The following is a 25,425-nucleotide window of genomic DNA, read 5'->3' as shown; positions in this document are numbered from 1 at the left end:
ACTAGACAAGCTTTCTTGTTGCACTTGCTCTGCTTTCCCTGTTCTGTTAGCCAACTGCAACCCAAGGGCCAGCGCAGGCATTCTGGCCTCGCACCTGGGCAGGGCCACAGGACCCAGTACTAGGGCCCCGCCCCCGAGGGCTGCCTTTTCCACCCCTGTACCGCCCGCTTGTCCCCCAGAACCGACTCACGGGTGTCCTCAGGAGGGACACTCAAAGATAATGAAAGAAAGAGCAAAAGAATGAGAATGAAGATTGAAAACAAAGGATTTGGATTCGGATGCAGACGCTTCAACTAATTCTAATGGTGGTCCTTCCGGGGCTGTACTCTGTGTGAGGCAGTATTCCTGCCAGATATAAACCCGTGCTCCAACGCCACCCTCCCTGCCCACCTGAATCCCCGCACGTCTCGCCGCGTGGCGGGAAAGCCGGCCCCCGGCAGCTCTGACGGGACCGACTCAGTCGTCAGCGCCCCGCGGCCTGGCTCACAGAGGCGGCCTGGCTCACAGAGGCGGCGTCGCTCGCGAGGTGGCGTCGCTCACAGAGGCTGCCTGGAGCCCGCCGCCCGGCCCGGCGCAGCGCAGCGCAGGCGGCCCGCCTCGCGCCTCCGGGACTGGGGTCGTCCTGAAGGCTGTGGATGCGGGCGCTCCCCGTCCAGGGCCAACCCGTCAGCCGCTCGGAGAGGCCGTCGCCGCCTCCCGCGCACGCCGCGCCGCTCCCGCCCCGCAGGCCCAGCACGCTGGGCCAGCGCGCGCCGTCCGTTTAACGGTTCTGGCCCCTCCGGGGTGCTACCGCCCTCGGGGCCCGGCGCCCCAGGCCCCGCCCCGTGCCCGCCCCGCGCCCCCCCGCAGCCGCCGCAGCCCCTTTCCGCCCCGCCCCCGCCGCGTCCGGGCGCCGCGAGCCGACGCGCGGCGGGAGCCGTTCCCCGACGGGCAGCGGGGCGCTCAGCCGCCGCGTCTGGGCTGAGCGCCGCGACGCCGCTGCCTAAAGTCCTCCCGGATCTTGAGGCGGTAGGTGTCGGCGGAGGATAAGCAACAGCGGGGCGAGAGTGACGGGGCGGGCGGGCGCAGACTCGAGCCCGGCACTGGGAGAGCTGAGGCGAAGGAAAGCGCTGGGGTGGTGGGGCCGGTCGCTGGATCCCCCAAGGTGGGATGTAGAATGGGAAGGGGTGAGCACGTCGGATGAGGGCGAGAGGCAGCGCAGAAGATGGGGAACAGCCGGCTGGGATCCAATGGTCCGGGGACACTGGGGAGGGGGCCACCCAAACAGGTGAATAAGTGCGCAGCTACCTCAGTCTCTGTGCCCCGAGCGGCCCAGGTGCCAGGCTGCTTTCCAGACTTTTTGCTAGCCCCTCCCCCGCCCCAATCCCGCGGCAAAAGATAGGGATTCGGGCAAAGCTACAGAAAAAAAAAAAAAAGACAGTTTTTATTAGGGAACTCACAAACAGCTTTGTCTGGACAGTTTTTTTCCCAGCTGAATGTTAAATAGTGCTTGCACTGAAAAATGCTTTGAAAAAACTTTTATTTACTGAAGTTATAAAGAGAAGGCATGAAAACTGCGATGGAATTTACAGCATTGTGATATTTTGCGTTTTGATTCTTCCTAAATGTCGCAACCAGGCTGTGGAATGCGAGATGACTTTCACCTCCTAAATCGTAATTGTTTTATCTCTTGTTCTATATTTCCTCTGTTACTTATCATCCATCATTTTATAAGTACAGGTAGCGTTTTGTTTTAGGAAATACTAAATTTGTAAAAGTAATGGTTTAAATTGAGGTTAAATCTTATCTGTTATCACACAAGAAATATACACAAGGTAAATGAAAATGATCTTATTTGTTAATGTAGCAGAACCATCAGCACTTTCCAAAGAAGTCAGAATTAATTTATTTTTAAAATTCTCAGTGCTGGGTTTCAAGCCCAGGGCCTTGTGCGTGTTAAGCAAGCACTTTACTACTGAGCTACACCTCTAGCACTGAGAACCCTAGAAGTTAAATTGGAAAATTTAAGTAGAGTAACCAGCTTCTAAAACCAAGTGCATAGTATATTTCTTATGTCATGACCTCTAATTAGTATGGTAGTCCACTGTAAGGAAAACATAATTACCATATTTATTTAATATTCCAAGAGAAATTATAAATTGAGGAAACAAAGTATTAACATTTTTTTTCAGCAAGACTCTATTCATAAATGTTCCCCTTAATTAATCCATAAATGTAATACCTACATGGAATAATGGATAGTCAAACGTCTTACAAAACAGGCAATTTTAGAGGCAAAGACATGAATTTTGTAGTCATATTTTTCATTTCTAGGCAATTACATAATTAATTGTGTGGCTTTGGGTATGTCTCTTATTTTTCTGAGACTCAGGTCTTTCATTAGTAAAAATGGAACTAGTATTATTTTTTTTCCAAAAGTTAATGTGTGGCTCAAAGTGTAATGAGATAATATAGGTAAGATTTAGCATGTGACAAGATCTAAAAAATATATTTTAATTAAAAGATATGTGCTCATTAATAAGATTGTGTTCAAATTGATCAATTATGTGCTGCTATTCCCATTGTACAGTATTTGAGAAAAATCTAGGTTAATTTAGAATTTCAAAATTGATAGGGCCAATTTTCTTAAAACAGAAAAGGAACCTAAGATATAATTGGTATTGCCCTATGTGCAATAGCAACTACAACTTAAGTTTCCTGACTGATGTTCCTGACCAATATTCTCTTCACACAACTTGGCCTTTTAAGATGATTTGTTAAGTATGGGTGAACTTGGAAAAAAAAAAAAACAACCCAGCAGCCATTTTTGTATTAATACAATGGATATTTTTGATATATTGAGTCAAAATATTTTTTAAAAAACATTATGCCACAAAACTATATATTTACATTTTAAAAAACAACTTTCTGATAGGTCTGTTTGTTTAGCAACTGTTGTCCTTTTTTAGCAGTTAATATCATAAATACCTACTCTAGGTGGTACCAGTAACATTGAGGGGAACTTTGAAGGTGAAGCAGGCAGTAGAGTTTAAGAAGTATTTTGTTTACTGGTTGTGTAGTTCAGTTAAGCCTTTAGGTTATAGTTTGTGGAGTCCTGTCTTGATTATAATTCCATAAATAGGTTTTATAATAATAATTATATCTTGTCAGAATTTTAATTTTTCCATTACCAACAGTATAATGGTATGTACTATGCATTGCAGTCTTCAATTCGTTCTGTGTAATGCCAGTGCTTCTATGCAGGCATAGATTACATTTTTTTAACATAATAAACAGAATATTGTATGGTACTATCTTTTCTAATTTTCTTGATGATGTGGATTCATATATGGGGAGTCCTAGCTGTTTCTTTCCTACAACAAACTGAAAGGTTAGATAACACTAAAAAAGCTTTATTTTTTTTGTTTACTTGTTTTGCAAAATCATATAATAGAGTTCTGTAACACCCCAACCCATGAAAATCCCTAGTTTGAATACTCTGGATTTGCCTTGCTCAGCAACTGGAAAAGACTTTTCAACCTGCAACTCAGTTTCAGCTGAGCAATGAAAAACAAGGAACTGTGTGCCAAAGTACTCTATTCTTTTGTATTCCAATTCACTAGTTTCATAAGGGAAACAGGATGGAAAGTTACTGCATAATAGTAATAGGGTCCTCATTAGAATGGCTAGCATAGCAACATATATTAGATTGCTTTTTTGGTCCTTATTTTAAATATTCCCTTCTACATAGAAAATATGCAGTAAATATTTGTGAGGGCTTTCTTTATACTTATGCTTGTAACTCTTTTTTCACTTCCTGTTACATTAAAATTGTCTTGCCAGTAACTACAGCTTTAGAAGGTTCTTAATAATTATGTTAACCAGTTAACAAACATTACAAAGCTAGGCAGATATTAATTTATTATACTGACTAGCTTATCTCCAAATTTCAGGAAAAGGTTAATTTTCCTGAAATCAATTATCATTGCTAGTTTTCTCATGTCATTTTGAAGTTCATAATTTTAACATTTGGATTATGTATATCCAAAGTTAGGTTTTTAATAGTATATAAAGCATTTCTTGGAACTAAAAGGGAGTTACCCTATATTATGTTGCCCCAGACTTATGATTTGTTGAAGATGATGTAATCATTTAGCTTTACGATTGTTTATTCAAAATTAAGTGAGGTTTTACTTTTGACTTATCTTGATGTACATCAAAATTTAGAAAGTATGTGTCCTACACAGATGCCAGAAAATTTTAGTTATATGGAGAGATATTTAAATTTATGGAGTTCAAAATCAATTATGTTGCAGGTACTAGAATACAAAGATAAATGAGGTATATAGTTTCTGTGGAGTCAGATAACTCTTATCTAATCAAATAGGCATGAAGTGTATTTACTATGGTATATTTTAGAGACACTGACAGTGGAGGATGAAAATAAGGAAAGAGAAATTACTATTTTACTATTAACTATTTTTTAAGAATTAGAGAACTTCATGTAAACTATTTAATGTTACCTGTTGAGATATGAAGACATTTCTTAGGAAATAGCTTGAATTTGACCTTGGTCTTTAAGAATGAATAGTTATTTGGGAGAAGAACAGCAGGGAAGATGGGGGAACTCCAGACAGAACTTAAGTTTTCAGCTATATGTAAACCAAAATAACATTAACAATTTTTGAACATCCACTGTGTACTAGACACTGTGCTGCACACTGGAGACATGAACTGTAATTTAACTTATGTAGAAAGTACCATATTAAAAGAGGATACAGGGTTGTTTTGTGAGATATAAAAAGATACTTATCCAGAGCTTGAGCAGGCTATCCTGGGTGTGAAATGGAGAGAGAGATTTGTGGATAGTTAGATTGTAGAGTGATATCAAGAAGCATGGGTATGAGCATACTCCTCACTTTCTAGATTCTTGACCCTTGGGTAAATTATCTTATTTCTCTAAGCCTTATCTGTAAATTGAAGATAGTAATATTACCAAATGTTGACTGAATTCTTATTATGTTTCAAGTGTTGTATTAATTGCTTTTTGTTATATGTGTTTCAGTTTTTCATCGATGTGACCAAAATACCCAACGTAAACAATTTAGAGGAGGGAAAGTTTATTGGGGGCTCATGGTTTGAGTTCATAGATTATATAGACTCCATTGCTCTAGGCTTCACCTAGGGCATTATGGGGGAAGGGTCTAGGGGAGAAAAACTGCTCAGCTCTCAGCAGGGTCCGGAAGCAAGGATCCTGCAGGGCAAATGAATCCTTTCAGGGTAAAACCCCAGTGATCCACCTCCTCCAGCCGTGCTCCACCTGCCTGCAGTTACCACTTAGTCCATTCAAACTAGGACAAAACTGATTAGGTTATAACTCTCTAATCATTTTACCTTTTACTTTTCTTGCAGTTCATAGGAGCTTTGGGGAAACACTTCATATTCAAACTATACAATATTAATTAGCCTTCACATCAAGCCTAGGGGAGACTATCTATATGTTATCTATAGTTATATAATTAGGTGATAGAGCCATGTTATGAACCCAGGTAGGGTTGAGATGAAACGTGACCTCTTTTAAGAGTGCCTAGTTTATAGAGCTGTTCTGAGTAAGTGGTTTATTGTACATACTTCCCTGGGGATATTACCTGTTTCTGTTATTAATAATCCAGGAGATATTGGTGAACTGAGTTTTCAAAGCAAGAATATGCATGAAGAGGTCATGGTTTAAAGAGAAAAAAAATACTATATTTTACCCATTTGTTCAGGGAACACTTGTTTATTCCTATTGTGGACTCAAGTCTAGGTACTGTGTTAATTGCAGGGGCACAGGTTAATAAATATTGTTTCTGCTTTTTACTTTTGTTTAACATGGAAAACAAAACAAAGAATAGTACAGTGTTCTCTAAATGTTTTGATGTGGATGGGTCTTAAGATGGGTCTTAAGAGTGGAAGCATTTAAATAAATCCATTTAAAAGGTGATCAAAAAGATGAATTAAGAACTACTGTGGAATTAAGAAAGTAGATGTGGAACCAGGTGCAGTGGTGCATGCCTGTAATCCCAGCAGCTGGGGAGGCTAAAGCAGGAGGATGGGTAAGTTCAAAGCCACCTTCAGCAACTTAGTGAGGCCCTGACTCAAAAAATAAAGAAGGCTGGGGATATGGGTAAGTGGTTAAGCACCCCTAGGAAAACAGAGAGAATAGACATGGACATGAAGAAAATGTGTGATATATATTTTGGAAATAAAATGGACAGGTGTCAGAGACTTAATTATGGAATCAGGACTGTGATTTAGACTGTCACATTGAAGGTGTGTATCTTTGCAAAGGGTAATCTAAGAGACTTGATGATAAATTCAATAAATATAGGAGAAGGGGCATATTTGGGGTCAAAGTAACTTGATTTTGGATGTTTTCAATTTGAAGTGCCTATTGCTAATAAATTGAAATAGCATGAGGCAGTTGGAAAAAATGGAGCTAAAACCTGAGCGGTAGGTGGTGAAAGTATTCATTAGATCATGTTTATCATATACATAGGTAGATACAACTATGAAAATAGATGAGATGAGGTAAGAAAAGCCAAATTTAGTCATGTTTCTACATTTAATTGTAGAACAGAAGTGGCAATCAAAGAGATAGGAAATAGCCCCAAAGGATAGACCCAAGAGAAGTTAATTGAGGAAAACGTTTTAAAGAGGGAATGTTCAACTGCTGCAAATGCTCTAAGGATCTGAAGTTATTGCATATCATCTTAAATGCATTTTTGGGTTTGTATTTCCCACTTCTAAAAAAGATCTTCAAATGAGGGTTTTGGTTATTTGTATATATGTAAAACATCTTGATTACATTGTCCAAATAATAAAAATTTGTTTTTCTCCTCTTAAAGTATGGAACCTCAAGGTCTTTGTGACAATGGAAACCAAAAAGTTGATTGGTAAGCCGCTTCAACCAGCAAGACCTGTTCGTCATCTGACTTCTCCACCAGGTGAGTAAATAGTGAACAGTTCATTAAATAGTAGTTTGTTAATGCCTGATTAATGTTTAAAAGACTAAATAATATGTAAAATAATTGTTTGACTTGGATATTTAAAGAAATAATAAAAACTAATGATCTCTGTTTGAGGAGTTACAAGTATTAACAAAAGAAAAAGATTCTTAATCTACCTGTCCACAGTCTACCAGACTAAAAAGGTTAGGAAGAGTAGTAGTCCTTATTGAAAGTAACTGTGTGATTTTTTTTTTTTCTCCTCATGTCTCATTTTCATAGTTAATTACTTACAAATTGTGCCCTGTGATTATTACCATGCAGAGTGGTCACACTGGATAATTAACTTTTTGAAAGATATATCTATATACAAAACAAAAAATAAGCCCAGAAAAATTTAACATAACACAGATTGTTTGGTCATTTCATACTTGTACTCTAATAGAAGTTATGACTGTGCTCAAGTTGCAATATACCTAATTTCAGAAAATCTAAACCAAACAACAATCTAAAATTAAAATGTTCTTTTGCCCTTTAAAAATACTCTTTTGAAATACTCTTTCAAATTCTTGAAATATTTGATATTTAACTACTGAGTTGGAATATTAACATTTTTATTTTATTCATTATTTTTTGCTAGAATGGCTTCTATATTCTAACCTAGGCAATATAAATATAATCTGTGTTTGAATTCTCATTAGTCCATGTGTTTCAACTGAATTAACTGACAACTTAGCAAAGAAAAAAAAATATAACCCCTTTTCATCACTACAAAAATGAAGCAGAAAAAGTAGAAATAGAACCAATTCTTGTCTCTTGTTCGTTCTCTCATCCTTGGTTCCTAAAAGGCAGATTATCTCCATTTTACTCGATTTCCTCTTAATATAGTTGTGATTCAGGATGGACAAATGAAATTAATGTTTTTCTTGGACCATAGCTTCAAAATGCTGAAACTATGTCCTTCTAGTGCACTAGATGCAGTTGTATAAGGTCAAATCTCAGGTTTTACCTTAAAGGAAAGAAGGCATAACACCATTGGCAGCACCTCCTTTCTGTCACCAATTTCACCAGCACTCCTCTCTCTTTCTCTCCATCTCTGCAGATCTAGGTCACCAATCTCTTCCAAGGCTGTTACATAGGTGAATGTGAAGGGACATGGAAAGGGCAGGTACCCCTGATCTCTCATTTAACTATAATCCTCTTAATTTCAGTCAGTGAAATTAGGGGCTTATTAAATAGAAAATTTAGTAAATCAGAAATTAAGTTTCACCTTTCTCAACACACTTCCCTACTCTCTGAACAACTTAGGTCCCCAGGGAAATCTTGTACTTTTTCTGCAAGACTTATATTGAATTATATCCTTTTGACAAGCCTTCCTGATAACTGCAAACCATCTCTGCTCTCCGCCCTAGTACCTTTTCTAAATATCACATAACTTACCATATATCAAATTATAATCATTTTTTTATGAGTTTATCTTTTAAAGTGAGACCTTTTATCTTTAAACCCTTTTCATACTTGTATACCTGTCCACTAAAACAGAGGCTGACACTTCATAGGGTTAAATAAATATTTGTTGAATAGATGAACTATCAGAAAACATTTTAAGATAGTGCTGAAGTTATCATAGATACTTAAGCGTTTTAGGTGATGTTATGTTATATATTGGCATCATGGATATTTAAAATATTTTTTTTTGCCTCTCCTGACAGGACCAGTGTTTCCTTTCAACTTTCAAAATGAATATCCATGCAACACTCAGTGCTTACAAAGTGGAGTTAGCAGAGTAAGTCTTTAGAAATTTTAATAAACATGAGCCTGGGAATGTAGCTCAGTGGTGAAGCACATGCTTAATATGCATGAAGCCCTGGGTTCAATTCCTAATGTGTGTGTGAGCGCGTGCACACACACGTACAGAATAAAATTAAGCATTGTAGACTGAAAAGTAACACTTGTTAGATGGCTGTTATGTCAGATTCTGTACAAGGTGATTTATATATTTGTGAAAAGCTCTGATATATTTCAAATATATGCTCAAAATAATATATCATTCTTTTACCTACCACCTATAGTCTTCAAATGTAAACATTTTTGTTGCATTTGTTTTTAAAAATTTTTAAAGAACAATCTAACATAGTTTTAAAACACATTGTATATATATCTTTCACTATCTCATTTCCTTCTCATCCTTCCCAGAAATAACTGTCCTTAGTTTTTTTTTTTTATTCATGAATATATTTGGACTTTTTCTTTGTTTTGTTTAATACTTTTATCTGAATGATATTGTACCCATGTTTGTTTTGCAGGTTTTTCCTTTCCCATTAGTTTATATTAAAAATTTTAATGTTTTGACTAAGTAAAATAGTTATGAAGTATAAAATTGAAAATATACAAATGATATTAGTGAAAAGTTTTCTTTCCTCTAGTCTCTATCCCCATGTCACCTGTTTCCTCTGACCATAAGTAGCCATTTTTATCCAGATAATACCATAAATAAACTGTGCATGGACAAGCATTAGTATATTCATAAATAGAATACTAAGCAACTTTACAATGAAAAGACCAGTTCTATATTTGCTGATATAGAAAAATATTTTAATGTATGGAGAATGTTATCTTATTTTCATTTTCTGTTGAAAGGCATTTGTTTATATTTTACAATAAATAATACAGTGATTATCCATCAACATGTTTCATTTCATACAAGTTTGTGAGATTCCTTGTGGTGTAAAACTAGAGAATTACTGTGTTAAATGTTCTACCTTCATTAGATACTGCCAAATTACTCTGAAAGTGGTTTGTGTGTGCAGAACATGAGAGCTCTGCTCTGATTATTTCATACCCTTACTTTGTTATTGTCAGACTTAACATTTTTTCTTTGTTCAGTGGGTGAGAAATCATTCATTTAATTTGAACATTTAGATTTATTTTTTTGTGTGAATTACCAATTCATTTTATTCACCCATTTTTCTTGTGTTGCTTAATTCTTAATTTATTTTATTGTTCTTATATGCACAGCAAAATATTTTCTTTGTGAGGAATCTGGTCTGTGAAAGAGTAATTTTCTTTGTGTGTATGAGTTTGTGAGTCTTTGAGAACGTACACTAGAAAGTCATGTTTATTTTTGTTATTTCCAATACAAAGAATAGTGTGCCTTATGTCATAGGCCCTCTGTATTAAATAAATGTACTCAACAGGGCCATTGCTACCCATTTGGTATGTACAGTGCAAGAACTAGAGCAAGTACAAAAATTATAAAAAAATGCAGATTTTATTAGAATATGATAGTTTGTTCCCACCTGCTAAAAAGTCTACATTAGTGCTGTGAAAGGTGCCCTTGTAGATGTACCACCACCTACACATGGTAGTCTCAAGTTTCAAAACCTAGCTCAAATCTTTTTTATATGTATGTTTTTGCTTGTCTTGCCTGTAACATGGCAATCATATTTTCCTTATCACTTACATGATAATTACATAATCATTATGATAATTAACCAAGATAACATATAATTACTTTATAAAAGTTTTTTAAATTTACTCTTTTACTTGCTGTGAAAGATTTTGAATGATCAATATTTTCATTTTTTAATGTGTGCACACATGACAAAATAGTTTTTACCTTTGAGTTTGATTTTAGGTCTTATATTTGAGTAAATGTTATAAAGTTACTGAAATGTTCATCTGCTAAAATTTTCAGATGTATGAAATTTTTCATGCATAAAATGTCCTATTAGAGTTAATTATATTTGAGAGTCAGAAATAACTTTGGGGAACCTAAATCTCTGGCATTTCCTATTTTTTCCCATCTCTGTTTAAAAATAAATTTAAAAACCTGCTAATGTTTTCTTTTTTTCTGATAACTTATTTTGATGTCTTAGTGATGGAGAATTATCTTCTTAATTTTTGTTTTGTCATAGGGATAGATAATTAGTCCTGCTTTTAGGCACTGCTCCTTAGGTAGCAAGGAATAGTTTATAACTTGTCAAGAGAGTAATTAGAGCAAAGATGTTCATTTTTCAGTATAGATGTCTCTAAAGAAATCACCTTAGTGAATTATCATAGTTAGGACTATTTGTAAACTGATTTTTGCAGTACACAAGGAGGTCATCTCTTAGGGATAGGATTGTGTTGACTATGGTTTTGAAACTGGTTTATAAGAAGAGAACTATTTATTTTACAATGAGCAATCTTGTTTTGTCTTCTGAGAGCAATCTCTTTTTGTTATAACTTGCTTCTAGTTAGATTTACAGGAAGATAAATTGTAATCAGAATGTTTCTTAATGGGCATGTAATCAGAAAAACAACAGTTAAAAATGAATCTTTCAAATCTCAATCAATTAATTTATCCAATCTCACAATGAAGATAGTATTTTAAGGATGGCCAGGAAACACTGGATTTAGACCTCCCTCCCCTCAGTGTTTCTGTTTGTTTTTTTTTTGTTGTTGTTGTTTTTCTTTTTTTGGTACTGGGGATTGAACCTCAGGAACATTCAACCACTGAACTACATCCCAGCCCTGTTTTGTATTTTATTTAAAGACAGGGTCTCACTAAGTTGTTTAGTGTCTTGCTGTTGTTGAGGCTGGCTTTGAACCTCCAATCCTCCTGTCTCAGTCTCCCCAACTGCTGGGATTACAGTTGTGTACCCCTGTGCCTAGCATATGATTTTCTTTTCTTCAATGAATGAACCAGTTTTTATTTCTCCTATTTCCAAGGTGTTATAGGAAACAGTTCATGTGCTTATAAACTGACATAGACATCTCTTTTGCATGAGATCAAAAAAGTAAACATTCTAGTAGTTTTGCAGGGTTTTGTGAATAACATTGTGTTTTTCCAATCAATTAAAATATTGTAATGACTTTGGAACTATTTATGATTTCATAATTCATCTTTGAGCTACCTTTCAAAAATAACCAAGATTATAGCAAAAATTGTTAAATATATTTTGAAAGATGTTTTTGTTATTCATTTTTATTAAGTAAATCTATAGTGGTTGCCTATTCTTTGGTTCCAGATATTCCTCAACGAATATTTTGATTATTGGGAAAACATTTTGGAGTGGTAAAAACAGATTATATAAGTTTAAAAAATGTATGTACTTCTTGTTCAACAGTGTAAGACGAATGGAATGCAAGCCTTTTCTCAAGGTCTTAATGAACAGCAGCAACATCAGTCTCCAGTTAAGAAAGGTAAAATTTTACCATAATTCTTACATTTTATCATAGACTATCTTAGTATTCATTAAAGCTGACACTACTTTTTTGCATACCTGTATATACCTATGTATATAAAAAATTTTGTTATATTTTTTCAATTGGTTTTACAGCCTAGAAGGAGACCAGAATAACAATGGCTTAAACTAGATGGAAATTTATTTGATCTATCCTGTAAAATTGCAAGCTGGTGTATAGGCTCTGCTCTGTAGAGTATAACTTCTGCCCCAGTGTTTTCTTATTTCTATGCCATCCTCAACAAGTGGCTTCCTTTGCTTTGTCCAAGGTAACTGAATCTGCTCCCAACTTTGTGTTTCCTTTCTAGTCATCTGGAAGGAGAAAAGGGGAAGAAAGTTTTCCTTAAGAGTGCAGCACAGAAATTACATGTATTACTTCTCCTTATATCCCATTTCCATGTTCAGCCATGCTGTACCTAGCAACAAAACAGATAGGAAAAAATAAAAAGTATAAAAAAGGTTCTATTAGATTTCACTTATAGTATTTACTTCTGAATTTCTAAATGAAACTTTTAAAATTATTATTTCCAAATTTCTCCATTTTTGATATTGTATAGTGATGTCAGATCTTCATAAATGAAAACTTAGTTCTTCCATACCAACCCTTTACTTCTTCATCCTTCCATTCCCCCTCCCCACCATATAGATATTTCAAAGTTTTAGTTAAAGTGTTAACCACTCTTTATATTATTGTAACTATGTAAATACAGTTGTTTAGCCATCAAGTGCATATCTCTTTTCTTATGCAAGCCTTAATTTTTTTCTAGAGTTAACATTTGCTATTGCTAACTTTTTTCTTCAAATGCTCCAACAACTCTCCCACTTTTCTATAATATTTGTGCTGAAGTTTATCAGTTCTTCTTTTTCCTCTAGAGGGAACATTTTCTTATAAAATTCTCCATTATTCTGTTCCAGTATGGAGTATCTATACTGCAATAATGCTTTGTAGTAGTTGTAGAATAGACTTTTACTATTGTCTTGGGATATACCTGTATAAATATTTTCTTTTTCCTTTTTGTTAAATTGAAGTAAAATTTGCCATTTTAACCATATAAAATGTTCAATTCAATGACTTTTGACACATTTACAATATGCAACTATCACTGCTGTCTAATTCTAGGACTTTTACCATTCTCAAAACAAAACAAACAAACAAAAAAACACCTCATTCCCATTAAGTAATTACTCCTGACTCTGCTCTGCCTAGGTACTGACAAACACTATTCATTTCTGTCTCTAGATTAACTTATTGTGGGCTCATATAAAAAGAATTATACAAACTTGGGCCATTGCATCTAGCTTCTTTACTTCTATTGTATGAATTATATTACATTTTGTTTGTTACTCAGTTGATGAATATTTGGGTTGTTTTCACTATGAACATTTGTATACAAGTTTTTGATAACAGTTTTTATTTGGGGTATGTATCTAGAAACAGACTTACTAAATCATATGGTAATTTTGTGTTTAATTTTTTGAGGCACTGTTAAAATATTTTCCACAATGGCTATGTAGTTTCTATGTCCAGCAAACACAATACTAGGCTTCTAATTTCCTTACATTATTGTTTTCTCTTTTTAAAAATTTTGCCATCCCTTTTTCGGAGAGGAGGTATATCTCATTGTGGTTTTTGATTTTCATTTCTTTAGTAATGGATGATATTGGATGTAATTTCATGTGTTTATTGGCACTTGTATTTCATCTGTGGAATAAAGGTCTTTTAAAGTCCTCTGACAGTATTTTAATTTGTCAAAGGTTGTTTGTCATTTTGTCACTGGTTTCTAAGGGTTCTTGACATTAGACTATTATCTTTTCTTCTCTCTTCCTCCCTCTCCCTGATACCCATATCCCCTATGCCCCCGAGCCCTGTGTGCAATATATTCATTCTGAAATACTAATCACATAAAGATTTGCAGATTTTTCTTCTGTATTGGAACTCGTCCTTTCATTTTCTTCATACTCTCTTTTAATATACAACATTTTAAACCTTGATGAAGCCTGATTTATCTATTTTTATTCTTTTGTTGCTTATGCTTTTAATGTCATATCTAAGAAATCATTGAAAAATCTCAAGTCAGGAAGACCTATTTTCTTCTTAAGTTTTATAGATTTTTTTTTAGATCTCATGCTTAGGTCTTGATCCACTTTGAATTAATTTTTATATATCCTCAGAGAGAATAAGTGCAGCCTCTTTTATGTGGATACACAGTAGTCCTATGACCACTTGTTAAAGGTACTTTTCTTTTTCCATTGAGTGGTTTGGAACCTTTGTTGAAAAACCTGTTGGCATTGGAATAGGTGTTTATTCCTGAGCTTTCACTTCTGTTCCCTTGTTCTGTTCCCTTGTTCTGTTCCCTTGTTCTATATATCTGCTATTGTGCTAGTACTGTTTTAATTATTGTAACCTTGTGGTAGGTTTTGATATTAGAAAATACAAATCCTCCAGCTTTGTTCAAGATTGTTTTGGTCATTTGGCAGTTTTTGCAATTCCATGTAAGTTTTTAGGATTAGCTTTTCTATTTGTGAAATAGGCCATGACATCTTGATATAGGTATGGCATTGAACCTATAGGTCACTTTGAGAGAAATGTTCCCATCTTAACAGTATTAACATTTTACATTACACAAAACAGATGTGTTTTTATTTAGTTCTTTGATTTCTTAGTAAAGTTTTACAGTTTTTAGTGTATGAGCCTCATATCTCCTTGGTTAAATTTATCCCTAAGTATTATAGTCAATATGTTTTTGAAGCTGTTACAAATGGAATTTGATGGGGGGCGGATTGTTCACTGATAATGTAATATAAACTTATTTTACTTGGGGATATTGCTATTAATTTATGGAAATAAAAATGTAAGAATATTAACTTTTCATTGTATGCTGTATTAGTCAGCACCCTATCATTATAACAAAATAACTGAGATAATCCTATAAAGAAAACATATTTATTTACAATTTGTATATGGGGGGGTGTTCTAATCCATAATTATTTGGCCTTGTTGTGTTTGGACTATTGGAGGTGCCAGATGACAGTATTGGACAACATTCGATGGAGTAAACTGCTCACTTCATGATCAGGGAGAGAAAGAGGAAAAGGAAGAGAGGCCAGCATAGCATAATCCTCTTTCGGAACATGACTCTCCCAAGGACCTTCTAAAGTTTCTACCACCTCCGAGTAATACTGCCCTGAAATAGTGCTACCCTGAAGTATCATTGTTCTTTAACATATGAACTTCGGAAGGAAACATATCTTAACCATAGCATGTGCTAAAAAGTTGGGTTATCTAGAAGAAAAAGAAAAAAGTAGTAGAAAAAAATTATTAAAAAAGTTACAAAACTAACTCAAGAATAAATAGAAAAATCTAAATAAACCTATAGCAAGTTGGATGATTAAATCAGTAATTAAAAACCTCCCAATATAGAATAGTCCAGGACCAGATGACTATATTGTGAATTCTGCTAAATATTTATAGAAGAGTTAACATTAATCCTTCTCAAACTTTTCTCAAAAAATTGAAGAGGAAGAAACACTTCCCATTTATCCTGTGAGGCCAGTATTATTCCTGATACCAAAGCATAAAAAGAGAAAACTACAGAAAATATCGCTTTGAAAAAAATATATATATATACAAAAATCATCAGCAAAATAGTAGCAAATAAAAATTACCAACATAATAAAAAGATAATACAACGTGACCAAGTGGGATTATTCTCAGGAATGCAAGGTGAGTCAACATGCAGATTAATAGTAATATATCATATCAACAGAATTCAGGAGGAAAAATGCTTTCATCTCAGTTGATGCAGAAAAGCATTTATGAAATCCAGCACCCTTTTCCAGATAAAACTTCTTAGCAAGTGAAGAGCAGAGGTTCACAAGCAGGGAACAGATGGGAACTTTCTAAATATATAATACAAGGTATATATGAAAACCTAACACTAATATGCTCAGTGGTGAAAGACTGAAGTCTACTTTTTAATATCAAGAGTAAGTGGGGGCTGGGGATGTGGCTCAAGCGGTAGCTTGGTCTGGCATGCATGCGGCCCAGGTTCGATCCTAAGCACCACCTACAAACAAAGATGTTGTATCCGCCAAGAACTAAAAAATAAATATTAAAAAAAATTCTCTCTCTCTCTCTCTCTCTCTAAAAAATAAAGTAGATCCCCCTTTAAAAAAAAAAACAAGAATAAGGGGAGGATGCCCACTTTTACCATTTTTTATTTAACATAATCCAGAAACAATTAAGCAAGAAAAAGAATTAAAAGACATTTAAATTAGAAAGATTGAAGTGAAATTATTTTACTCATATATAATAAAATCCTAAATATAGAAAATACTAAGGAATATTCATTATCAGCTAATAAATTAATTCAACAGCATTGTAGAATTGATTATCATTGTTCGTGATTTTAATAATTGATTTCTCTTTTTTTTTTGTCTTAATCAGACTAGGTAAAGGTTTGACAGTTTTTATCTTTTCAAATAACTATTGGTTTTGTTTATTTTTCCCCTTGTTAACTTTTCTCCAATCTACATTTATTTTCATTCTCATCTTTATTATTTCCTGCGTTCTTTTAGCTTCTGCTTGACTTTGTTTTTCTTTTTCTAGTACTTTAATACATAATATTAGAAATTGCTTTGACATACTTTCTCTTTTCAGTGTAAGCATGTGTAGCTATAAACTTAGCTCTGAGCACTGTTTTGTCTGTATCCTATACATTTTACATATTATGACTATTTTTGTATGTCTCAAGTATTTTTTAAGTTCTCTATTATTTATTCTTTAATCCATTGGTTGTAAGAGGATGTTTAAATATCCACATAATTTTCTCTTTTCCCAGTTTTACTTCTATTAACTGATAACTAATTTCATTTCATTTTTGTCATAGAAGATATTTTATATAATTTCAATCTTTTAAGTGTATTTTTTTAGATGTTGACCTTTATTTTATTCATTTATTTATATGTGGTGCTGACTTGAACCCAGTGCCTCACTCATGCTAGGCAAGCACTCTGCCACCGAGCTACAACCCCAGCCCCTAATTTCAATTTTTTAAAATTTATTGAGTCTGTTTTACAGCCTAACATAGCACAAATGTGTTTTTTCCCTCTCAAAATTCCTGTTGAGACTTAATTTCCCAGTTTGATAGTATTGAAGTGGTAGAGCCTTTAAGAGGGGAGGGGTGAGTAGGTTTTAAGATGTGTTAATGCTATCTCTCTGGACTTCTAGCTCCTGTGGCACTAGATTAGTACTCAAGACAGTAGATTGGAAAAGTGAGCCTGTCATGTCCCCTGCATCCCTTTAATGTATGTGTTCTGGCTATTTGATGCTACCTGCCATCTTCTAATGCAGCCAGGGAGCCCATCCTAGACACCATGCTATTTGGACTTTCCAACCACAGGAATTATGAGCCAAGTAAATGTTTTTCTTTCTGTGTTACCCAGCATCAGATATTCTGCTGTATCAATACAAAATGGACTAAGACACTTAATAAGAATTTGTTTCCTTAAAGCCGCATTGTAATTGTCTTCCACAAATTTTGACATGGTGTATTTAAATTGTCATTCAGTTTAAAATTGCTTTAAATTTCCTTGTCATTTTCTAATGAATTTTTTTAAATGTACAATTTAGTTTACAAGTTATTTGTTTCGAAGTATCTTGTTATTATTGATTTCTAATTCAATTTTGTTTTCAGAGAATATAGTCTATGTTATAGACTATAATATATAGATCGAGCCTCTTAAATTTACTGAGACTTGTATTATGTCCTGGCATATAATTTGTTGACTGTACCGTGTGTACTTGGAAAGAGCTTGAATTTTGCATTTGTTGGTATAGTTTCTTTACATGAAAGTGGTTGATAGTATTTTTCATATTTATCTTTTTACCATTTTTTGTGTCTAGTTCTATAAACTGCTGAAGGGGAGGGGTTTTATATTAATTGATATTAGTGTGAAATTCTTCCCCTTTTATTTCTCTTAATTTTTGCTTTACATGTTTCAAAACTGTTAATGGAACAACAGGTTGTAATTATCTCTTTGTCTGATATTTGTCACTCCTGCCTTGTTATTCCTAGTCTTTGCATTGTTTATCTTTTTACATACACTTTCAATCAAAACATGCCTTTATATCTAATGTGTGTCTCTTGCAGACAGTATACAGTAGGGTCTTCTTTTTTTCATTCACTCTGTTAACCTGTAGCCTACAATGCAATAGTTAATGGTAGGGTTCAGAAAACTCTGGCTTGCAGACCAAATAGCTGTTTGTGTAAATAAAATTTTGTTGAAACAGAGCCACACTTTTTAGGTATGTTATCTACGGCTGCTTTTGTACTAAAAGACAGAATTGAAGTTGTGACAGATTATATGGCCCCCATATTCTAAAATATTTTTTGTCTGACCTCTGACTTAGACCATTAACTTTTGAAACATGATTGCTGATAGAGTTGGATTTAGGCCTAGTACCTTATTATTTGTTTTTTGTTGACATTTTCTGATTTTTATATGGTAGTTTTCCTTTTCTTCTTTCCTGCCTTCTTTTTAAGTGATTAATCTTTTTCAGTTTTATAATCTAGGGTTTATAACATAGCATCTGTGTAATATATAGCATCCAATCTTTCTACTTGTGATTAATATTGTACAATTTCTAGTATATTGGTGATGGTGCAACCTTGTAACCATTTGCAAATCACTTTAGTTCCCCACACTGTATATCTCAGTACTTTGAAAACCATACCTGACCATGTTAGAATTTTTGCTTTCATTAGTAACACATATTTAATAAAATTTAACAAGAAAAATAATAATATGATGAAAATTATTTTTAGTGTCAATTGAGATTATATAGATTCATTAAGGTTCCATTTTGGCAGAATCGAAATTGACCAATGGATGTTACTGCTGTTATGCTTTACTAGACTTTTAGTAGACTTTTAGTAGACTTTTAGACTTTTAGACTTTTACTAGACTTTGAGTAACCATTTGAAAAAAGTCCTACATTACCAATTTACTCAAACAATTTTCTTTCTTTTCTTCCTTAATTACTTAGCTTCTTTTCTAAGTAAAAGGGAAATTAGATGTGGCAAGTGCTTTTCAAACCTTTCTCCTTCTCTTTTGCATAGATGCTATTCATGATTTTATAAAATAATGGATAGTTCAGGGACAATTAGAAAGAAATGAGCAAAATAGTGATCTAGAAGAGTTTTATTTTTTACAACATTACATTTAATGTTTAATATCTACAGAGAGAATTAAATACAGCAGAGATTTCCTGTTGAAGCTCTCAAGTGTTTCCATCTGCAGGAAAAAACCAGACTTTCTGCCTGATCATCCCATTGTACTTCAAAAACCAGTATGTAGTTTCCTGATTTTATATTGTAATATTGTATTCCAAGTATTTGTCTTTAACATTTTCATTTTATCGTATCTGTAGATTTTTAACTTTTCTTGCGGCAAAATATTAGTGGTCCAGCAAAACACAAAAAATCTAAATGTACAAGGTAAAATAAATATCATTGTACTCAAGAACTAGAATGGAATAATTACATTTTGTTAGTGAACTATTTTTCTATTGAAAGATAATGAAAATATCATTCTATATTCTTAAAGTTCTATTTTGGTTTTCAATTAAGTTCTATAATTCACTGTATGATATGAGGTGGGAGGATCAAGTCTTTATTTATTTTTCCCCTCTATGGATATCCAGTCATTCTGGCAATTTTTATTGAAAGGATAGTCTTTTGACACCAATATGGCAATATATGCATGGTCTCTTTGCAGACTTTCTAGTCTGTTGATCAGTTTTTAATGTGGTAAAACAAGTTATACCAGTTTTTATTTCAATGTGTCTTTGCTGTTCTTAGCTCTTTATATTTCTATGTAATGTACCAAATTCCATAAGAATAAATATATGCAATAAATATACATCTTTTAGGATATTTATTAGAAAGGACTTGGCATCACCTGTAGGTTCAGATTGTATCTCCACTCTTGTGTACTGGAAGTTCAATTTGGACAATTCGCTTAATCTTTTTGAGCCACCATTTTGCAATTACAGATAAAGATGTCAACCCCTCCTAGTTAGAATTTAAGTACGAGTGGGCTTAGTATGATACCTCTCATTATGTGATCAGTAAATGATTTCTACCCATTATGGTCTCTACTGATGTTTGACTGAAATTTGACCTTTAAAAAAATGTTCTTATACACTATTTTATACAGGTAAGGGCAACTATGATTCTGTCCTTATTAGACTCACAATATAGGTGTACTGATAATGGCTCAAATATGAGACAGTACTACCTTCTGTTTCCATTTTGGGGATACTAACCCTTGGAAACCATAGTGTTTATCTCCTCAGTAAAAATATTTTTAAAGTTTTATATTGTCATAGTTTATATTAATATTTTGTAATTTAAACTCCATAATAGAGACCTCTTTCTAGTCTTAAAATTAATTCAGTAAATTTTTTAAAAATATTTTGTTATAAATGGACAGAATACCTTTATTTTATTTATATGTGGTGCTCAGGATCAAACCCAGTGCCTCATACATGTGAGGCAAGTGCTCCATCACAGAGCTACAAATTAGTAAATATTTTTAATAATATTGTTCACAAAGGAATATTTGATGAGGAAAAATGTACTTGATGATATTTGAGTCTCCTCACCTATTCATTTAATCCTTGGTCCATAAGAATAAACATAAACACAGTGCTATATAAAATAACTTTTTCATTTTAGACTTTCCAATTTAATAACACTTTTATTTTATAAATAAAAGTTTGACTTACACTTATGAACAAACATACATTAGAATAAAGTTTTCATTTATGCATTAATAACATTTATAAAACTAACTACTACAGAAACCCAAGAACAGATTTGTAATTCAGTTTAATATATTTAAAAATGAATTACATAGGTTTAGTGAAACAGAACTGTTTTTTTTTTTTTTAATTTGACAATTTCAGTTACCTTAATAGTTTCTATAGTAACATGCATTTAGATCTGTAAACACATAAGTGGATTCACAGTATTTGGTTTGATAAACTAATTTGTAAAAACTACTAAGTTAATCTAGTTGATGATTTAACTCTTTCTTCTATATTACAGGAAAACAACCAAAGTTTTAAGTAGCATATTAAGAACAGATGAATATGAAGATAAAGAATTATTCGTTTTATATTTTGGACACCTGAAAATGAAGTGGATCTAGTAACAATAACTGTAATGGACTGTGACAATTCAATTTATTTTTAATTTTGATGGTTGGATATTTGGCTTCTCCTAAAATGAAAAAGAGATATTTTAATCTATAAAGAATTTTCTAATCAGTTTCAGCTTTGCAGGGCGTTTCCTGCAAAAATTGGGAAATAACACTGGAAAGTAGGAATTTGGTTAGTGAAGTGGGAAGACTGTATAATTTGCATGCTACTTGCAATTTTTTGTTTTTCATCACTTGTAATAATGGAATGGAAATGTAAGCTGTAAAGATTCTCAAATATAAAGTATTTGCTACGATGTATATATGGTACATAATTTCTTGTTGCTTTAAAAGTTGCTTTTGTTCTGTTTTGCACTGATTTCCTACCAGCGCTTGAACAGATCATTACATTCTCTCCAGAGGCCTAGAATGATTTGGGGTGGGCAATGTATAGTTGTCAATGACAGGAGGGAGAATTTTTTAAATAGACATTTCTTTTCAAATATATGATTGATGTCTAGGTTTTTGATAATAACATTGTCTTAGATTCGTAATTACTAGCAGAGATTGACAGTTTAAAAACAGTGGTAGTGAATGAAACTGAGGTTGAAAAATAGCTGCTACTGTTTTGGCCATGTGAACAGTGGAAGTTGAGCAATTACAAAATAAAACTGATACTTTTATTTCCAAAAGAGGAAAAATTTAGGCATTTGAAAATAATTGAGGTGTATTAAGTTTCAATTCTATAATTTCTTATAATAAGAACATATATGGATACAGAATTTGGGAGTTTAAACTTTTAATAAGCCTTCTGCAGGTTTTCTACTCTGGATGTTACTGTTATTTAAAAAAAAAAAAAAAGTTTCTCCCAGCATAGTGTCAAAAAATTTGCTGATCTAAAGGTAAGTATAAACTTTCCTTACGCCTATTTTCTCAGATCCCTGGGTCTGTTGATGTTTAAGGCCATCATTTGGCAGAAAATTTATCTTTCTCTAAATGTGAACTCCTAAAACCAGAACCTTTTCTTTAGTGGTTTTTGGGCTTGTTATTCAGATTCAACTTTTAGTCCATAGGTAGGTTTCCCATCTTGCTCTTTCAGTACCCTCTTTTTCATTATTTTGTTCCCCAGAAAAAAGATTGTTTTTTAAATAGGAACAAAATACCCTTCATTAACCATAAATATATTGCTTACTTTTACATGAGATATTTATTCTTAGGGCCCAGTTTTTTTTTTTTATTTGTGTTTTGCCTTACTATTTCCTTTTATACTATAGGTCCAGTACACATGTGTATGTGAACACACATACACACACACACACATCTATACACATATTTACACACTGACAAACATAGAAAAATGTACGTCTAAAAACTGGGGTCAGAATTACCATATAATTAAATTGGTTTGCTTTATTATTTTCCTATTCTCAAGTCCTTTACATTCTAGTTTTAAAAAGCTGATAGAATGTATTCCAATTTGCAATCTAGAGAGTCTTTCTTCTTAGCACTAGTATCAGGCAGAATCCTTTTTAGTCATACTTACCAAGCTACTTTGGAAACTGCCTCAAACCCAAAAGACTTGATATGCTTTTTGAGTTGGATACTGAAATGGACCAACCAAAGCAATGTTTTGATTTGTTATTAATTGTATTTTTGAAACCATTTAAAACAAACATTTTCAAGAAGAGTTTATATGTCAGAAGTCCCTTAAGTTTCAAAGTCTTGATCCTTTCTTACTACGTATAATCAGAGTAAGAGCACAAAGACTGTTTTATTATTGCCTTTGTACATATGTATAACTTGTTTGAATAATCACTGTACATCTCCATTAATGTTGTTCTCTGCTTTGTATATTTATTAAAAGAGTTGAGTCAGGTGTTGTTTCCTAGTGCTTGTCATCTTTAAAACTGACCAGAAAAAAAAAATGACCAGAGACAGACACATACACGTGTGCACATGCATGCATTCTAGTCAAATTTTATATTTATGAAATAAAATTTTAATTTTAATTCACTCTCTTTTTCTTTTGTTTTTCAACAATTAAAAAAAATTCCTTACAGCTTCTTTTCCTGAAGGCCCAGGATTTCAAAGAAATTTGGACTAAGAATAATATAGTTGTATTGCATTTTTACATTATTTTTTTTTTACATTTTTTGTATTGCATTTTTAAGCTGGACTTATGATCAGAATAGGAGATTTTTTTTTACTAAAAAGATTTAATTTCTAAACTTTTGTGGAGAAGGCAATGTAAGATTCATAGTTTCATTGTGGAAATTCTGCCCTGAAATTTTTGTGCTTGTTTTATATTTCCTTTCTATTCATTTGAGTTAAAATTTTATTTTTAAAGCACTGTATTTTGAAATCCTGATTTAAATGTAAATATCTGTTTTTCATAAGAAAAGTTAACAATATGCCATAAAATTCGAGTCAGATTTTGCCAAAGTAAAACTCTTCTGTGCTTGATAATGTTTAACTTATATACAGGGAATTATGAAGCTAATAAATGATACTATTGTGTTATATTACTAATTGCTTGCCTATCTTATCACAGAATTATACACTCATGAAAAACCAGTTTATAACCTGACGCACAAGTAGAGATTCTATAGGTTAAAGCCAAGGTTGTTTTATGCCAATGTACTGACTTTTTAAGTAATGTGAAGAGTATCATAGGATCATGTGTTGGAAATAGAGTAGATGATATTGAAGAATAAGCCTCACCAAGAAAATGTTACTAAAAAATAAATGGCTAGAGCATTGATGTAACCCTTTAATAGTGTAGGGCAATTTGTAAAATCTGTCCTATGAAGTAATATTCTAAAAGTAATGTTTTCAAAGGTTTTTCTTTGTAATTTCTTTTCACGACTTTATATATACTTTTTTCACACATCAGGATTTTGTCACTAGATGACTTTAGGTTGGTAACAATGTAGCAAAGCAATTACCATCAAATACTGAGAATTTTGAAAATTGAGCTAAAATACACACGAATGATACAGATTATACTTCAGAAGAGTGCACTTAAATATATTTAACAAAAAATATACAGTAGATTAACAAACAAAATTTTCTAATTGACACTTTTGATAATAACACTTGTTTTGCACTTGGAACCATAAAGAAAATGTCTAGGAACATCTAATTGTTGTTCAGGACCCACCATGAAGCTGAAAAGAAAAAAAATATAGTTTTTAAAATAATGAAAATAACTTTCACAGCAAAGAAAGTTCAAGTGGTAAAGGGAACATTCCCCCTACCTTTAGTCTGCCTAACTACTTATCTTCCTAGTCACCACTTCCAGACTCCTTCAGTCAAGATTGAATTCCCCATATGTGATCGACATTAGTATCACATCTTTTGGCACTGTGGTGCAGTCCAAAACTTTTTGTTGCATACAAATAAGGCTTGTCTTTGCAATGAGATTATAAATGCCCTGATGATAAAATCATATTGCTATTTTAATCTACCCAATACTGACAGAATTAGGAAAGATACTTGTATATGTAATTTCAGAAAATCGAGTTTAAGCAAGTGAAAATGTTATAAGTAATATTTTTAGTATATTTTTATTTTAACATTGGAAATGTTTTCCCCAATGAATATAAATATTCCAAAGACAAACCCAAAGCAAAGAAGCACGGTTGGTGGAATGATATGAGAAACACAAATAGAAAGGAATGAAATGTGCTTTTGAAGCTACGTAAGTAATTTGCTGGCAATGGGATTTTGCTTTCTTATATATCCTCTTGTCTCATAACTACAGACCTTTTTCTTTTGCCAAGGAATATTCTGCCCCACAGACTGAGTTTTCAAGCCCCCCCGCTTTTTTTTCTGAGTGGTTTGTGATAGCTAATGTACCTGTACTGCTGTATTCCCGTTTGATTCATTTGACAGCATTTTGCATTTGAGTGTTCATATACATATATTTTCATTTACATTTTTATATCTGGATGCAGTCTGGTTTAGTTGCCTTATTTCTTGATATGTATCTTAGGTAAACTAGTAATCTAATTAAAAAGCTATCGTAT

At 33.5% G+C, this 25,425-nt stretch overlaps 2 protein-coding genes across 2 annotated transcripts in view; one reads left to right on the top strand and one right to left on the bottom strand.

Moving 5' to 3' along the window:
* The first annotated feature begins 889 nt into the window (after positions 1–889).
* On the top strand, positions 890–25,425 carry C16H8orf88 (chromosome 16 C8orf88 homolog). The gene is made up of 6 exons (XM_076836129.1): positions 890–1,008; positions 6,867–6,965; positions 8,678–8,751; positions 12,077–12,152; positions 19,438–19,544; positions 21,307–25,425. The coding sequence occupies exons 2-6, from the start codon at positions 6,893–6,895 to the stop codon at positions 21,328–21,330; spliced, it is 354 nt and encodes a 117-aa protein (XP_076692244.1). The 5' UTR covers positions 890–1,008; positions 6,867–6,892; the 3' UTR covers positions 21,331–25,425.
* Positions 24,505–25,425, bottom strand: part of Necab1 (N-terminal EF-hand calcium binding protein 1) — a 147,775-nt gene continuing 146,854 nt past the window's right edge. The window contains exon 13 of the mRNA XM_076836128.1: positions 24,505–24,564. Coding sequence (XP_076692243.1) covers positions 24,536–24,564 — 29 coding nt within the window. The 3' untranslated portion in view covers positions 24,505–24,535. The remainder of the gene's footprint in view (positions 24,565–25,425) is intronic.

The sequence above is a fragment of the Callospermophilus lateralis genome, chromosome 16 (assembly GCF_048772815.1).
Source record: "Callospermophilus lateralis isolate mCalLat2 chromosome 16, mCalLat2.hap1, whole genome shotgun sequence".
NCBI classification, from domain to species: domain Eukaryota; kingdom Metazoa; phylum Chordata; class Mammalia; order Rodentia; family Sciuridae; genus Callospermophilus; species Callospermophilus lateralis.
This window is presented reverse-complemented; position numbering and strand designations above follow the sequence as displayed.

What these genes read in the sequence shown, in the direction of transcription:
- C16H8orf88 (XM_076836129.1), top strand. Translation starts at nt 6,893, where the DNA reads ATGGAAACCAAAAAGTTGATTGGTAAGCCGCTTCAACCAGCAAGACCT. An exon ending in TACAAAGTGGAGTTAGCAGA is followed by an intron (nt 8,752 to 12,076) that starts GTAAGTCTTTAG and finishes CTTGTTCAACAG; the next exon opens with TGTAAGACGAATGGAATGCA. An exon ending in CCATTGTACTTCAAAAACCA is followed by an intron (nt 19,545 to 21,306) that starts GTATGTAGTTTC and finishes TCTATATTACAG; the next exon opens with GAAAACAACCAAAGTTTTAA.